The following is a 15,997-nucleotide window of genomic DNA, read 5'->3' as shown; positions in this document are numbered from 1 at the left end:
TATTTTGGACCAAGTTTTTTTACAGGGCTATAGGGATTTTAGATATTTTGTAGACAGATATACCATTTCTCCTACAGTGAATGGTTTAGGTTCAACTCTTTTTTTTATCTGCTTGTGTTTTGTGTGCCTGTCTAGCTTTGTCTAAGGCTTTCCTAACCACTGGCCAGGTGTTTTGTAATTGGGATATCCATTCTTTCAGTGATGGGATTGCCGGTTCGTTTGGCATAGGGTTGAAACTTTGGCCAGTGGCTATTTGAAAGGGAGTGTAGCCTGTGTTGGAGTGGACTGCATTGTTGTAGGCAACTTCTGCAAAAGGAAGTAGGTCTGTCCAATTTGTTTGCTGGAAATTAATAAAGCATCTTAAATATTGCTCAAGTACTGAGTTTGAACATTCAGTCGATCCATTAGTCTGAGGATGATGACTAGATGACAGTCCCTGGGTGCTTTCTAAGAGGAATAAAAATTCTTTCCAAAACTCTGATGTGAATTGCACTCCCCTATCTGATATGATGTGTTGGGGTGCCCCATGCAATTGTAGATGTGCTGCATGAATAGTTTTGCTAAGGTTTTTGCAGTAGGGATTTTTTGGCAAGGGATGAAATGCACTTGTTTTGAAAATAGGTCCATAACCACCCAGATGACAGTGTTTCCATTGCTTTCTGGTAACTCCACTATAAAATCCATGGATAGTTTTTTCCATGGGGCCGAGGGATTCACCACTGGTTGTAGCAGTCTGGGCCATTTCCCTTGCAGCCTCTTAGCAGCTGCACAAGTTGGGCAGCTGGCCACATAGCTTTCTATGCCCTTTTTCATGGATGGCCACCAAAACTGTCTTTTGATTAAATGTAGTGTTTTTACAATTCCAAAATGCCCTGCTGATTTTGTATCAGGGCACAGCACATGAAAGTGACTCTCTGGATGGTTGGTATATATAACTTCTCCCCCACCCATGGCAGTCCCTTCTTGATCATGCACACATGTTTATTCTTCTGGAACCATTCATCTGTTTCTAAAGTTTTCCAGAATTCAATTCTGGTTTGGCTGCCCAGATGTGGCTTTAATTTAGCCTGGGCCCTGGTGGTCACTGGTGCTGCCAGTTGTGGTTTGGGCGTGAATGGTTTAGAACTGGTGGCTCCTGTGCTGTTATATTGGGGCATGTGAGACAGGGCATCTGCCAGGAAGTTCTTTTCCCCCAGCAAGTGTTTGAGCATAAAGTGGAATTGGTGAAAGTGTTGGGACCAGTGGGCTTGCTTAGGGGTGAATTTTCTGGGCATTTTCAGTGCTTCCAAAATTTGTGATCTGTCCAGACCTGAAAAGGGATTTTATTCCTTTCAAGGAAATGGTGCCACGTGAGTAACGACCATCTCACAGTGTATGCTTCTTTTTCCTACATGACCCAGCATTGCTCCATCTCAGAGAGTTTTCTGAATGTGTACATGCACGGCTGCAGTGCCCCTTCATCATTTTCTTGTAATAGTACAGACCCCACCGCCACATCACTTGTGTCCACCTGTATTACGAAAGGTTTATCTGGGTCCGGGTGCCTCAGCATGGGTTCAGCGGAAAAGAGTCTTTTTAATCTCTCGAACACCACTTGGCACTCCATTGTCCATTTCAGTAGCTGGCTGGGTTTCACTGAGTTCAGTGAGGTCTCCGTATTCCTCCGGTATTTCAGGTAACCTCTTTTCCTCCCTCACCAACGCTTCCTCCACTCCTGGTTTGGGTAGGGCTCACACGATCCCCTTTCGGGAATCTAAGCTCTGCTGTTCTCCAGTCTACCCAGGGGTTCCATTTCTTTAGCCACCCCAGCCCTAGGATCACTGGGCATTCCATGCTTGGGGTTACTACGAATGTTATGTCTTCTTTGTGGTTCCCCAGAGATAGGTGGATTGGTAAAGTGGCTAGGGTAGCTGGCACCCCCCCTACTATGGAACCATCTAACTGGCTGAACGAGATTGGCTGTTTCAACCTCTTCACCTGGATGCCCAAGTTCCCCACTAGCTTCGGGCTAATGAGGCAGTGGGTGCAGCCAGAGCCTATTAGGGCTTTCACTTTGACAGCTTCGGGCATGGAGGGGGCTAATATAGTCACTGTCTTGAAGATAGGCATGATGGGTCCACTTACCAGGGGTTCACCCTCTGAATTGTTGTCTGAGGAATCCGCTGCCCCTGCGGTGTAAGCCGGAGTTCCCTGCCCATGCTTGGCAGAGGGTTGGGACTTTATAGCCTATGTTGCCTTCATGGTGGGTTCTCATGGCTTGGCTGGGGACGTCCCTGACTTTCTGGCCAGTGACCAATCTGGGTTGTGTTGAGGGGCTTTTGAACAGCACTCTACGGCGTGATGCCCCTCTCTCCTGCATTTGAAACAGCCTGTTGACTTCTTGGCTATGGCCAGTGGTTTTGCTGGTTTGCATGACGGTTCAGGGGGCAAGTGGCCCCATGGTTTTCCATGGTGGTGCCTCTTCAGTAGGTTGATCTCTGCTTCCTCCACAAGAACATACCATTTGTCAAGTTGGCGTGGGTCCCCTCGGGGTAGGCAAGCATCGTACAAGTCATAAATCAGGCCATCCTTGAAGTGGCTAAAGAGGATGTCTTCCAGCCATTTCAGTTTGCTGGTGATGGACCAGAATTCTTGTGTATATTCTGCCACTGGGTGTCTGCCTTGCTTCACTGTTTGGATCTTTTCATGGGCTTTCCAATCAGCCAGGGGGTCCTCAAATCACCTTCTCAGTGAGGAAATGAAGTGGTTGAAGTTGTGGAGCTCTGAGGCATTGGAATCATGCAGGTTCACCATCCAGTCTGCGGCTGCCCCATTGAGAGCAGATTGCATGATATGGATACGGGCTTTGTCGCTGGGGATGTCTCATTCGTATTCTTCCATGTGGCTGAGGACTTGTGTTAGGAAGAACCCCAAGTGTTGCAACTCTCCCCTGAATTTCGTGTCCAGCAGTGGGAATCTTTGGATGGATCGGTACCTTTGCCGCTGACGGTGTTGTCTCCCATCCTGATAGGTCAGTGGGGAGTGGGGGCTGCTGAAGTGGTAGCTGCTGTCTCAGCGGTCTTGGCAGATATCTCCGGGACTTCAGCTTCCTATTCCCCCTCAGTGTCTCTCTGGCTGCAGCCCAAGGTATTGGTGAAGCCGCAGGGTTCAGGTTTCTCATCCCAGAGAGAGCCAAGGGTTCTTTTCATCAGGTCAATAGCTTTCTCTAGGATCCAGTTCGAGTGCTGTGTGCAATCTCCTTCATCTTTGCTAAGGCGAAGGGATCTCTCCATTTCTTGCTTCCATCCCGGTTGGTGGCTGCCTTGACTCAAGGTCACCTTCCACGATCTCTTCTCCCACTCGTCTTTCTTTCCAATGCCCATCAACCACCAAGGTTTGTGGCTGCACATTTCCACCACTTCTTCCGAGGAGTAGGACATCTCGGATCCCGACAGCTGGCAGGGTCCTGGCCAGAGGGAGGGCTCCCCCTTCGTGGTGGGTTCTTCCTTCCCTGCCCCATTGTCCAACATTGTAGATTTTACAAAGTCCCCTGGTAAGGGTCTTCCTTTCAGGTTGTCTATTACTGCAGATCCTGTCTAATGTCAGGACCCACTTCAATCCCAGATCTTAAGAAAATAGAACTCTTGGAAACAAATTCTTCTAACAGGAACTTTTATTAAGAGTAGTTGATAGCAGGCATACTAGACAGGATCTGAGATTTCCCATGCAGAATGATAGGTTAAGGTATCCCCAAGCAAGACCCCACCTGATAGTTCATCCAGCCAGTGTGGGATGGCCAATCCCCAGGTGTTAGGTCCATCATGGGAAAAGGGTAGATAACATTGGCCCGTGTCCATATCACACAGTGATGGTTGACGGCTCTTCACACCTTCCTCTGGGATCGTAGAAACAAATCAGGCATGGAGGTTGCATTCTTTATTCCTTCCCTTGTTCTAGCTGACAGTTTAGGGAGTTTAAGTTTGGAGAGAGATATAGTGCAGGGGAGCAAGATGTTATATTGTAGCAGATAGAGGAAGCAAAGGCAATAAACCCAGGGCATGTCCCCCCCCTCCCGCTTGGGAGTATGGCAGAACCCAGGGAAAGGTGATATTTACTTTTGGGTTCAAGGGGATAGATAAAAATGAAATAGGAATGGGTTCTGACATCAACTCCATCTTCTGTTGTGAGATCAGCTGTAGCCTGGTTTTTTCGGCAGCTTCCCCCACCTAAACCTCAGATTGAGCCTTTGTGAGCACTTACAGTGAATCAGAAAGGAATTGAAATCCATTCCCATAAAAATAAAAAATATGAACCAGCAGTGTGCTGCAGCTGTCAAAAGAGCCAGAGCAGTCCTAGGCTGCATCAACAGAGGGGATAATGTCAGGGTCACATGAAGGGTTAATATTGCTTTATACTGCTTTGGTAAGACCACATTTGGAATACTGCATCTAGTTTTGACCACCATGATACAAAAAAGATGTTGAGACTCTAGAAAGAGTGCAGAAAAGAGCAAAAAAGAGGATTAGTGGACTGCAGGTTAAAACATATGATAAACAGTTACAGGAACTATGTGTGTCTAGTCTAACTAAAAGTATTAGGGATGACATGATAGCAGTTTTCAAATATGAGGGCTGTCACAGAGAATAAGGGATTGACCTATTCTCCAAAGTAGCTGAGGATAGGACAAGAAGTAATGGATGGAAACTAATCAAGGAGAGTTCCAACCTAGAACTAAAGAGAAATTTTCTGTCAGTGATAACATTTCATCAGTGGAATAGCTTGCCTTCAGGAGTTGTGGATGCTCCATGAATGGAGGTTTTTAAGAAGAGATTGGACATATACTTATTTGGAATGGTATAGGGTCTCCTGACTGACAGGGTTGGACTAGAAGATATCCAAATCCCTTCAAACTCTGTTATTCTGTATTCTGTATTAACTAAGGAGTGGGAGGGGTAGCTGCTTCAGTTGGTATCTAATTCTAACAAAATGATGACTTTTCTGAAGTTCATCTAATCCACATTTGGCCAATGCAGCACATGTCAGTGATGTTGAATTATATTTCCTCTGATCCCTGACAGAAAACAAAAACAAAATGAAACTCCTTTGATGATCTCAAGGGACAATGTAGATCAAAAAGTGCAAGAGGAGGATTGTTCCACAACTGGAGTAAAAATAGCTGGATGTAGTCCCCTTGTAGCTGCAAGTAACTCATCAAGGGCAATCCTGTACCCAAAGTATTACAGGAGATTAATCTGAAATCAAAGTGTATATAAGAAAAGCCAACATTTTAAAGGAAATGGCACAGCTGCTATACTAATTTAAACTGATAACTGGCACTTTGGTCACAGTTGGCACTTTAATTTGAGGAGGCAAGGCTGAATTCAGTACAGATCTCACATAGAGAAGCAAATTGTTTAATACACAGGACTAAAGTTTATCAATGAATGAACTCCCTGGCTGTGCATATATGCACTCAGGCAGTTGCGTGGATAACTGTGTGTATGTTGCAGCAGCACAAGTTATACCCCTGTCAAGATGGGAGGGAAAGGCTGATTTCCCTGTTTTCAATATGCAGCCTGGCTCAACCAGAGACATTGGCAGACTGCACAAAGTGAATGGGAACACCACCATTTAACAAACTCTCGGGAGCTGCAGCCCAAGCAAAGAGATGAACAGTCATGGCCTACCAGGTTTCTTAGCAGATTCCCAGCATGATGTGGGGCAGAGTCCAATGATCAGGCCTTCCTGATTGGCCTTTGAGCTATCTGTGTGGCCCAGCCCCCTAGCTTTTATTTATTTGTCCTTCCTCATTTTCCTTTTCTTTGCCTTGCAGGTGCCATAATCATAAGTTTCCTTCACACCACCAACAGGATGTTCTTGATATGGCTGGGACTTGTGCCAATGATGGGTTTTTGTGTCAGCACAGCCCATGCAGGTAAGATATGAAGCAGGTCACTTTCTCTTGCAGGCAACCACCATATTTAGACTATACAGTATTTTCACTAAGCTGTTTGGATAAAAGGCAACTCTAAGTTCTATAAGGGCTTAAAGACCTGGCTCTGCCAGTTGGCCTGAAGCCCCAACTGGGGTTCCCCCTTCTGGAGGTGGCAGTTGGATTAGGAAAGACCCAATTTCTCCCCTCATGTTTTGTGTTCCTCTCCTCCCTGTTTTTAACAGTATTTATTATTGTTATTTATTTTATCATTTTAATGTGTATTAGTTTTAATGTTTTAATGTTAATACTGTGAGTTAAGGTGGGTGAGGAACAAAGTAGCTAAGCCCTTGCTGATTGGACCCTCTTTGCTTTTAAACAGCCAGAGGCTGCTGGGAAAAGCTACAATATTGTGAGTTAAGGTGGGTGAGGAGCAAAGTAGCTAAGCCCTTGCTAAGCCTCTTTGCTTTTAAACTGCCAGAGGCTGCTGGGAAAAGCTACAATACTGTGAGTTAAGGTGGGTGAGGAGCAAAGTAGTGTCCTGTGTGCCTAACGGCGCGTGAATCACATAACTAAAAATCAAAAATAGTGGTGGTACATTCAGGGCAAGTGCATCTGAGATTCCTTTCATCTCAGCATGTCTGGCTTAGTTCAGTACAACACTTGTTTTGCAGCTGTGTTTCGCAGCACTCTTTTCAAACTGGGAAAATGTCCTATCTGTATACAAATCACTAGTCTACAAGGACAGATTGTTTATCTAGGGTCTGTAATCTGTGCTCTTCAGGCAGAAATTAGGTGTTCAGCTCAGCCCTTCTACTCTACTGAGCCTCCGCACTATCAGCCCCCTCTACCACAAAGATCCTGCAGGAGAAGGGCAGTGTGGACAACCGTGGGATCTGGCAGGGTGAGAGCTGTGAACCATAAACCCAAAGCTTTCGCTGTGTCCCTGCATAACAGATACAGTGCCCTTGCTGACCTTAATAGGGGCATTAAGGAAACAGGTCAAGGTAGTTGTGATGATAACTCAAATAAGCAGGGGACCATGGTCTGAGATGAATTTGTTTTTGACAGGGAGAAATGCGAATTAGGTATTACACATCAGTCATGCAAGAAAAGAAAGGTACCCAAAAAGAGAAGCCACCTTCTGGTTGGTGATTCAAATATAAGGGATGTAAATTTAGGAAAGGATACAGAGGTTTCAAAAGAGGTCAGGTGTCTTCCAGGTGCTACTGCCAGTAGGGACAAGAAGCGTATTTTCAAAATAGTCAACAATGCCAGCAATGACTGTGATGTGGATGCTATTGTACATCTTGGCACTAATGATATGTCCCAAAAGGATGTATTCTATGTGCAGAATGATTTCCAGAGTTTGGGGCAGGAACTCAGCAGAATAGGCTGTAGGCTCACTTTTTCAGAGGTCTTACCAGTGTATAAGGAGCAAAATGGAAAAGGCCAGCGTATAGCAGAATTTAATATGTGGTCTCTTGTGTACTGAACATGTTTTGGTTTTAGCAGGTGAAGTTCAATTTATTGGTTAATTTAATCAAAGAAATGTACAACAAAGTAATTCCAGTTTGGGTGGAGAAATGTTAATTGCAGAAATGTTCATTACCAAGAACATATTTTCTTATTTTATGAAAGTGTGTGGTGGAATGGAAATTAAAGTTGGTTGCTGCCTAGGCATTAATTTTTCTCTTTCAGAGAAGTAATTTTCAGTAATTTAATCCACATGCAGACACAAATGGCTGTTTCCCAAGAAAATTCTTTCTATTCCACAGTCCACCATATAATCAGCCTTAGCTTCATTTTGTCATAACAAAACACCTGGATCCATTTCAGATAATGCTTCCCTCTGTGTTATTGGCCAGATATTCCATCTATTTGTGCAACTACAATTTCATTCAGAATGTTCAATCCAAGAGTGCATAACCCATGTACTTTGGTTGCCCCTTCTCACTCACTGCTTGCTACTCTAATGATGATATCTCAATCCTACTGTTTCAGGCAACTTGATACTCCATATGGACACTGTGATTGAAATTCTGAACGATGTGGAATTCCACTTGAACGGGACCCCAGACCTAACTATAGCAGAGCTGTACCAGGAATTCGAGTTTTGTAATAGTAAAATTTGCCAGTTTGTTCTTGGTCCAGTGACTTCCAAGACCTTTGACTTGCCTTACCTGAGTAAGGCAAAGAGAACATTCTTAAAAAATCTAGTGAATCATACATTTGATGGCTCCCAAGTGGAACACGGGGTAGTCTTAACTCCTGATGGAACCACAGTTTCAGTTAGTCCTTTACTTGCTGGAATAGCTGCTGGATTCAAAATGAAAAATGAGTTGACTCTGTACGAGAAACCTTTGACCACTGGTCCTCCAAACAGTTCTGGAGAAGAATCACAGCTTTCTTTGGATCCCCTTATTTCCACCACTATTTCAACGGACCTTGGAATGACTTTTCTCTTCTTTTACTCTAAGCAGAGCCAGGTAGCCCTGGGACCAAATGGCTGTTGGGATAGTATCTCTGAACCCTGTACTTTTACCTTAATGGGTCCTCCCTCATATATGCCTGATGCTGTTATCAATGGTGCAATGGATGGTTTTATTTTGGGCACTTACTTGGTAGAGAAGATTGATCCACCATCCAATATCAGTGTTTTGCTGAATGACTATTATGGCTCTAAGGGCCTGGATGGGAGAGAAAAGATGCGGAGCAACTTCCGCAGAAAACTTTTTGCAGCACTGCTGAGTAAGGAAAAGCTACTGGAGCAGGTAGAAAATGCTCTGTGCCTTCTCTGGAAGATGAATGAAGCCAGCTCCCTCTTTGAAGGAATCACAGACAAGGAATTGACATTTCTGGCAAAACAAGCTGTTGATGAGTTCATGATGATGTATGTAGGTATGTTATTTGTTAGAAAAATAGACATCCTGATAGGATCATTTCATTTATTGCTGATGTTTAATCCTCTAAGTTGCTGAGATACTGCATTACTGGTAATTAGTTCAAGTGAGGACATTTATTTTACTTATTTGCAATACTTACATACTCCTTACAGTCCATTCTAAGCAAACATCTCATGACATGTGAAGTACAGTACCCGCAGTGTCAACAGACACTAGTTAAATGAACCCTCTTCTCAGCTTCATAAACCATCTATGTAGACATTGTGGAACTAATGAAAAGATCCTGGCATTCAGCCCACCACCTGTCACAATATGCTTTTTAGGCCAATCATGCTATCCTACTATTATTTCCTGGCACAGTAACTCAGTCTAGCATATTGTGTCTCACTGAGGGTTATACAAACAATCACTTGGGGGTTTGAGGTTGGCTAATTGACAGAAGATGCTCAAGAATGTCTTCATTCTGTTGCAGGTGGAATCCCAATGGGAACTTGCAAACAGAACATGAGAGCAAGCATGTCTCTTCCTATGCATACTTATGGCATTTAGAGACACATTGTTCCTGATACTGTATATACTGCTTAGCAAGAAGGAACAGGTGCCACTGACACCTTCACTTCCCTGGATTTGTCAGGTTTCACTTTAAGCTGTCTCAAGTTTAGAAGCCAGATGTTGGGATAATGATATCCATAGTTTGACTATGTGTTGGGCCTTTTGTCCTTCAGCTCTGATGTTTTTCTCCCTACTCCCCTACAGAATGTCCTGCCATAATTCCACGGTGCATATGGGGGGCCCGTCCTTATAAAGGAACACCTACTCAACTTAAGCTGCCCTTGGGATTTGTCTACATCCACCACACCAGCACCCCTTCTAAGCCATGCCGAACCTTCTCCTCATGTGCAGCTGACATGCGAAACATGCAGCGATTCCACCAAGATGACCGTGGTTGGGATGACATTGGCTACAGGTATGAGTGTCTTTATGCAATTTATATTTCTAATTAACAAATCAGCTGGACATTTTAATAGCATTTTTATCAAATCATATTATAAAATGTATTTTATATTTAACTATTAAAAGTTGTTTACTGCATTTACAGTAGGGCAAAATGTGGGGAAGAGCAAAATTCCAATTAACCAATGGAAAAAAATCTTCCCTGTTCAAATTACATTGGGGAGCTGTACATTTGAACAAACTTTATTAGATCAAACATGAGCATAGATCAGCCATCTGCATGTTCTCTTGCATTCCTCTATCAATGTTTGGTTTGAAGCAGAAATCCTATATATTAGGTTCCTGTAGTGTATGCCTTTAAAGCATACACGGAAATGTCAGCACAGCAGGGGGCTGGACAGCTCCAGGCTATAACCGCTTTGGCAGGAAAGCCTGAATAGAGCGAGTCGTTGACAGCCCCAGGGCATGGTCAGCTCTGGCGGGAAGCCAGGGTTTAAATCCATTGGCCACCTGCACTGGTGGGAAGCCCAGGTTTAAATCTATTGGTCACCATTCACCTGGGCAGGTATAAGAGACGCCAGGTAACCCCTTTGCTCCAGCTTGATTTCTGACTCAATAAAGAAATACTACCCAGTCTCTCCGTTCAACCACGCGACATTGCACTGGCAACGAAGGTGGGATCCTGCACCGGACAACGCTAGCCGCGGACGGAATCCAATCGGCAGCCCCGGACCAAGACGCAGGACGACCGAGACGGCGGAATAGCACAACTGGGTCAGTATCCCCTTTTCAATAGCAACCGCCCAGAGGAGTGGGAAGCCTTCGTGGGGCAGCTCGAGTGCTACCTATGGGCAAACGGGGTGAAAGATGACCGGCAGAGAGCGGCGGTGCTACTCTGCAGCTGCGGCACGGAAACGTACCAGCTGGCGGTCGGTTTCTGCGCACCCGACGACATCCACTCCGTCAGGTACAACGAGTTGCTGGCAAAGCTGACCAAGCACTTCAAGCCCGAGACGTCCAAGATCGCCTGGCGGTATCGTTTCGAGAAGCGGGACCAGCGGCTGGGTGAGTCTGCCAAGCAATACATGGCCGCCCTGAGGCAGGCAGCTCACCTCTGTAATTTTGAGAATTTAGAGATCTGGCTGCGGGATTGGATCGTCTGCGGGTTGAGGGACAGGAAGCTGCGCCAGAAAATTTTTGCAAAGCAGAAACTGACCCTGAGGGATGTCCAAGAGGAATTCCTAGCCTGGGACGCAGCCGAGGAGTCCGACGTGAGGGAAGGCGGATCCGTCCACCAGCTGAGCGGTTGCGGTGACGCGGACGGGGAAGAGCTGGAAGTGGACGCCATCCACCGACAACAGCAACCCGTCAACTCCAACCGAGACAACGTGAAGGAGCTGAGACCACCTGCGGTGGACACAAGATACCAGGAGTGCAGGTGCGGAGGAAATGGCCCCCGGTCTACCCAACTCCACGGCTACAGCGCGAATTGCCCCCGGTCTACCCAGCACAGCGGCTGCGGACAACCCCTGTCTACCCAGTGTGGCACAAACAGCTCCCGGTCTACCCGTTGTGCCAGCTGCAGAGGACAGCATCCCCAGTCTACCTGCCGTTTCAAGTCGGCCAAGTGTTGGCCGTGCGGGAAGACCGGGCACATCGCGGCGGTCTGCAGGAGCAAACAGCGGGATAGCCTGCACGAGGTGGAGGCAGAGTTCCAGTTCGCTACAGGTACCGGGGAGCGGTTGCCGGGACAAACGGTTAGCCACATGGTGGGACGGCCGAACGTTTATCTAACAGGGGCCCCTGCGGCGCTAATCCCGAAAATAAAATTGAGGGTGAAGCTGCAAGGGGTCCCCTGCACGATGGAGCTGGACTCAGGGTCAGCCGTGTCCATCATCTCCGCCAGAATGTTTAAGGAGATTTGCAAGCGGAGTGGCCAACGGGTTCCCTTGAGGCCATCCAGACTGACCCTCTCTGACTTCCAAAATTCACCCATTAACATCAGGGGGTGCTAACGCCAGTCGATGGAGCGGAATGGGAAACTCCCATCGTAACGCCGCTCAAGGCAAACGGCGAAATTAGAATTTGTGCCGACTATAAGGGGACAATCAATCGGGCTCTGAGCGCTCATTCATACCTGGTTCCTGCGGTAAACAGCATTCTGGCATCCCTGCAAGGCGGGTCGGTGTTCGCTAAACTGGATCTTGCCCAAGCTTATCAGCAGCTGCCAGTAGACCCAGGGGCTGCTAGAGCACAAACAATCATCACACACAAAGGGGCGTTCCGGGTAGACCGGTTGCAGTTCGGGGTCAGCGTGGCTCCTGGAATATTCCAGGAGGTGATGGAAAGGACCCTCAAGGGAATACCAGGGGTTTGCTCTTATTTCGATGACGTTCTGTTCGCAGCCAATTCCGAGGACGTACTGGCAGCCCGATTGAGGGCAGTACTTGAGAGGTGCAGGGGTGCAGGGTTAAAGCTCAAAAGGGAGAAATGCAAGATTGGGGTAACTGAGACAGAGTTCCTGGGGTTCAGGATTGATGCTCAAGGCATCCACCCATCTGCATCCAAAGTCAGGGCAATCAAGGAAGCCCCCACTCCCCAAAACAAGTCTGAGTTGCAGGCTTTCCTGGGCCTCCTCAATTTTTATCACGCATTCCTGCCACACAAGGCTACAATTGCAGAACCCCTACACAGGCTGCTTGACAAGCAAGCATCCTGGGACTGGACTGACAAACACGCTAACGCATTCAAAACACTGAAGAACCTGTTAGCAGGCAATGCCACAGTCACCCATTTCAGGGAGGACAAGCCAATCTGCCTTGCATGCGATGCATCCCCTTATGGGATTGGGGCAGTTCTCAGCCATTTAAGGGAGGATGGAACTCAGGCCCCCATCGCCTACTACTCCAGGACCCTGTCAGCTGCAGAGCAGAACTATGCCCAGATAGACAAGGAGGCACTGGCAGTGGTTGCAGGGGTAAAGAAATTTCATGACTACCTTTATGGTAGGGAATTTCTAATTTATACAGACCATAAGCCATTATTGGGGTTATTTACAACAGAGAAGCAGACACCACAGATCCTGTCACCCCAGATGTTACGCTGGTCCATATTCCAGTCTGCATACTCATGCAAACTGGTACACAGGCCGGGCAAATAGATGGGGCATGCCGATGGCCTCAGCAGACTTCCCCTAAGGGACACTGAGCCGGACCCAGCACTGGCTGGCCAAATACTGGCAATACAGGAACTGCCAGAATGCCCCCTCAACGCAAGGGACATAGCCACAGAGACCCCCAAGGACAAGGTTCTGAGCAGGGTACAATCATGGGTGAGCAGTGGGTGGCAGGACAAATCACCAGGGCAAGAGTTCACTGCTTGCTTCTCCAGAAGGCATGAACTGTCCACACACAAGGGATGTCTCTTGTGGGGAAGTAGAGTAATCATCCCCACAAGGCTCAGAGAAAGAGTCCTCCAGTCATTACACGAGGGCCACCCAGGAATAGTAAGGATGAAGGCCCTGGCAAGGAGCTACCTGTGGTGGCCAGGGTTGGACAAGGAGATAGAAGAACTAGTAGCGGGATGTTACACATGCCAGAGGACATGGCCAGAACAACCACATGTACCAGTTCACAAGTGGGAGGAAACACACTCACCATGGTCAAGGGTGCACATAGATTATGCAGGCCCATTCCAAGGACACACATTTCTGGTAGCAGTAGACAGCCATTCTAAATGGCTGGAGGTGGTACCTGTAGGCAACATGACCTCAGCAGGAACCATTCAAGCATTGAGGGGAATATTTGCTACACATGGTCTGCCTGATGTAATCGTGTCAGATAATGGAACACAATTTACCTCCTCAGATTTCCAGGTGTTCCTGAGGACCTTGGGGATTAGACACGCCACTTCAGCTCCCTTCCACCCTGCCAGTAATGGATTGGCAGAACGATTCGTGCGGACAACAAAGGATGCTCTCAAGCGCATAGTACAGGGTAATTGGAAGCAAAGACTGGCCACATTCCTCCTACACCAACATGCAACTCCCTGCACCACCACAGGCAAAAGCCCAGCGGAACTCAGATGGGGCAGACACCTCATAACAACACTGGACAGGCTTCACCCAGACAGGGTAGCAGCAGACGCCGGGACCCCCAACATCAAAACAAGTTTCAACACAGGAGATCCCATCTGGGCTAGGAATTACAGCACAGGTCACCCATGGGTTCCAGGGGAGATATTAGAGCAGACAGGACCCCTTTCTTACAGAGTAAGGGTGGAGGGGGGACTCCTTTGAAAAAGGCACCTGGATCAGCTGAGGAAAAGGGCTCCTGAGAGGGTTGTTGAGGACACACTGGGGACAAAGGAGGAAGAGCCAACACAAACACCCAGGAGAGCCACCAGAGGGGCACAGTGGCAACCCCACCCCAGACAGGAGACTGACAGCAAAGCCAGGCAAACAATAGAACCCAGCAGAACACAAAACCCAGGCACCGCAACACACACACACACCACAACCCACAACAACAATCACGACAAGGAAGAGAGTCTAGTCACAGCACCACACCACCAGGGGAACCAGTCCCAAGAAGATCAAGCAGGCAGCACAAGGCTCCAAGCTACCTCGCGGACTATATGCGTTCTTAGGGGGGTGGAGAAGCAACCAAGGAACAACAAATGTAAACTCGTGTGTATGTAAATTTTGTGTATAGTGTAAATAAGTGTATATAGTTATAGAGACAGAATGACAGAGGGTAATTTAAAGCATACACGGAAATGTCAGCACAGCAGGGGGCTGGACAGCTCCAGGCTATAACCGCTTTGGCGGGAAAGCCTGAATAGAGCTTTCAGCCCCAGGGCATGGTCAGCTCTGGCGGGAAGCCAGGGTTCAAATCCATTGGCCACCTGCACTGGCAGGAAGCCCAGGTTTGAATCTATTGGTCACCATTCACCTGGGCAGGTATAAAGAGATGCCAGGTAACCCCTTTGCTCCAGCTTCATTTCTGACTCAATAAAGAAATACTACCCAGCTCAAGTGTCTGTCTCTCCGTTCAACCACGCGACATTGCAGTTCCCATTTTAGCTACTCTGGAATATAAATCATATTACTTTTTATTTCTAGGCAGGCTTATTTAAATAGTATTCACTTCCACATCCTTTTGGTTTTGAAAGTATCTTTCTACTCATTCAGTAAATCTATACATCCTTACATGATTTTTATTTTTCCTAGAAGTGTTTTTAAAGTGCATTTCTCTTTATGTATGAAATAGGAAAAATTCCACAAGCTGTTTCCATTGTTTTTCGTGATACTTTTCTTCTGTTCCTGCACAGCTTTGTTTTTGGCAGTGATGGCTACCTCTACCAAGGCCGGGGCTGGCACTGGGTAGGAGCTCACACCCGGGGCTACAACAGCAAAGGGTACGGCATCAGTTTCATTGGAGACTACATGAAGGTCCTCCCAGACTCCTATGAGCTGGAGCTGTTGAAGAACAACTTCATTCAGTGCTCATTGAAGGGTGCCAGACTGCAGGCCAACTACACCATCCATGGACACCGACAGATGGTGCTCACCTTATGCCCAGGAGACAGACTTTTCCAGGAGATACAAACATGGAAAGGCTTCAAAACAAGATGCTTTATAGGCAAGGATGGCAATAAGCTTTGTATCTAATATGCAGCCTGGAACTAAAGTACAAGAGACCTTTATCTCAGTACCCTTCTCACACACTAGGGGACAATCTTTCACACTAGCAATGACTCAATGGCCCAATGCAAATTCCTCAATTAAAATACAAATTCATCCATTTCCATTCTTTATTTAAATGTTTGGGGTGGGAGCTGTAATGTGAATATTCTGGGACAACAGTAGCAGGTTTGGGGTGGAGAAGGCATGAAATAAATGAAGAAATATTGCAAAAACAGCAGAAAATCCCAAATCTGGCTTAATTAAATTAAGCAGCCAGTCCTCTGAGGACCGTGATGCTTCTATACTTTTGAACCCCAATTTACAAGGATTCTCTTATCAGGAAGCAACAACCCAGAGTCTATAAAATGGTTAATTCTGGAAAAAGTTAAAATGTTAAAAGCCAACAATTACATTGAGAGAATTCCGAATAAAATAAATTTTTGCCTGTTTCGTGATTGGGACCTAGGATTTGAACACACACTTGAGTTCCTTATAAATGAGATTACTAATATATTAGCTAACATAATGTTCTTATTATTA

General features: G+C 46.5%; 1 protein-coding gene across 1 annotated transcript; it reads left to right on the top strand.

Annotated features, from left to right (window-relative positions):
• Positions 1–4,131: 4,131 nt before the first annotated feature.
• On the top strand, positions 4,132–15,442 carry PGLYRP2 (peptidoglycan recognition protein 2; the record flags this gene model as incomplete). The annotated part of the gene is made up of 5 exons (XM_083353464.1): positions 4,132–4,162; positions 5,813–5,914; positions 7,916–8,812; positions 9,574–9,784; positions 15,103–15,442. The coding sequence occupies 5 exons, from the start codon at positions 4,132–4,134 to the stop codon at positions 15,440–15,442; spliced, it is 1,581 nt and encodes a 526-aa protein (XP_083209590.1).
• Positions 15,443–15,997: the final 555 nt, after the last annotated feature.

The sequence above is a fragment of the Vipera ursinii genome (genome assembly GCF_947247035.1).
Source record: "Vipera ursinii genome assembly, chromosome: 2".
In the NCBI taxonomy this organism is placed as follows: Eukaryota; Metazoa; Chordata; class Lepidosauria; order Squamata; family Viperidae; genus Vipera; species Vipera ursinii.
Note: the sequence above shows the minus strand (reverse complement) of the source record. Positions and strands in the feature narration are given on the sequence as shown.